This window comes from Neopelma chrysocephalum, unplaced genomic scaffold (genome assembly GCF_003984885.1).
Source record: "Neopelma chrysocephalum unplaced genomic scaffold, ASM398488v2 Primary Assembly neopelma1_174, whole genome shotgun sequence".
NCBI classification, from domain to species: domain Eukaryota; kingdom Metazoa; phylum Chordata; class Aves; order Passeriformes; family Pipridae; genus Neopelma; species Neopelma chrysocephalum.
Window position 1 is genome coordinate 587206 of NW_020897836.1, and position 881 is coordinate 588086.

Consider the following 881-nt stretch of genomic DNA (forward strand, 5'->3'; position numbering starts at 1 on the left):
AGGAAAGGAAAGGAAAGGAAAGGAAAGGAAAGGAAAGGAAAGGAAAGAGGAAAGGGAAATATTAAGCACTAGATCTCTCAGTTATGATCCTCATATTCCTCACTTGCAAAGGGATCTTGGTCTAAATGTTCCCAATAGTCAATTCAAAAAGAGGAGAAAAAACCCCATCATTTTGTACAAATTCCCAGTAAAATTAATGGCACAAACCATACCTGACATTCGGAAAGGCATGAAGATGGTCTCGTTTGTGTCGGGATGGATGATGGCCTGCAATAATTTAGCACAAATTAATCATTTAGAAGTAAATAACTTAACCTGAAATACAAAGAGTGGCTCTTTCTTGGCTCTATAATGTCCCCAAAGGCCACCCACCGCCGTACCTTAACCCCAGCAGGGGAAATGCAGATTTAGGGGGGGGAAAGGAAGACTATTTTCTGGCCCTGACTGTTTTCAGCACCTCCACTGAGGTGCAGATCAATGTCCTGGCTGAACCTCTGCCACAGGAAAGATGGGAAAAGCCCTCGGTGTGGCAGAGGGATGGGCAGGGCAGGGCAGGGCTGTTGGCTTGGGAGGGAATGAGGATATAAATCACTTTATTCTGAGGAACATCTTTCCCATCTGCAGGTGTGGATGCAGTTTGAGGAACATCTACATCTCCAGGTGTGGATTTGATCTGAGGGACATCTCCTACACCTGCAGGTGTGGATTCAGTCTGAGGAACATCTTTCCCACCTGCAGGTGTGGATTTGATCTGAGGGACATCTCCCACACCTGCAGGTGTGGAAGATATCCAAGGAATAACTTTCCAATCTGCAGGTGTGGATTCAGTTTGAGGAACATCTCCCACATCTCCAGGTGTGGATTCAGTCCAAGGAACATCT

At 45.9% G+C, this 881-nt stretch overlaps 1 protein-coding gene across 1 annotated transcript in view; it reads right to left on the reverse strand.

Moving 5' to 3' along the window:
• The window catches only part of SFXN5 (sideroflexin 5), a 96357-nt gene that overhangs the window by 56827 nt on the left and 38649 nt on the right, over positions 1 to 881 (reverse strand). Inside the window, exon 5 of the mRNA XM_027701920.1 lies at positions 213 to 267. Within this exon, the coding sequence (XP_027557721.1) occupies positions 213 to 267 (55 nt within the window). The remainder of the gene's footprint in view (positions 1 to 212; positions 268 to 881) is intronic.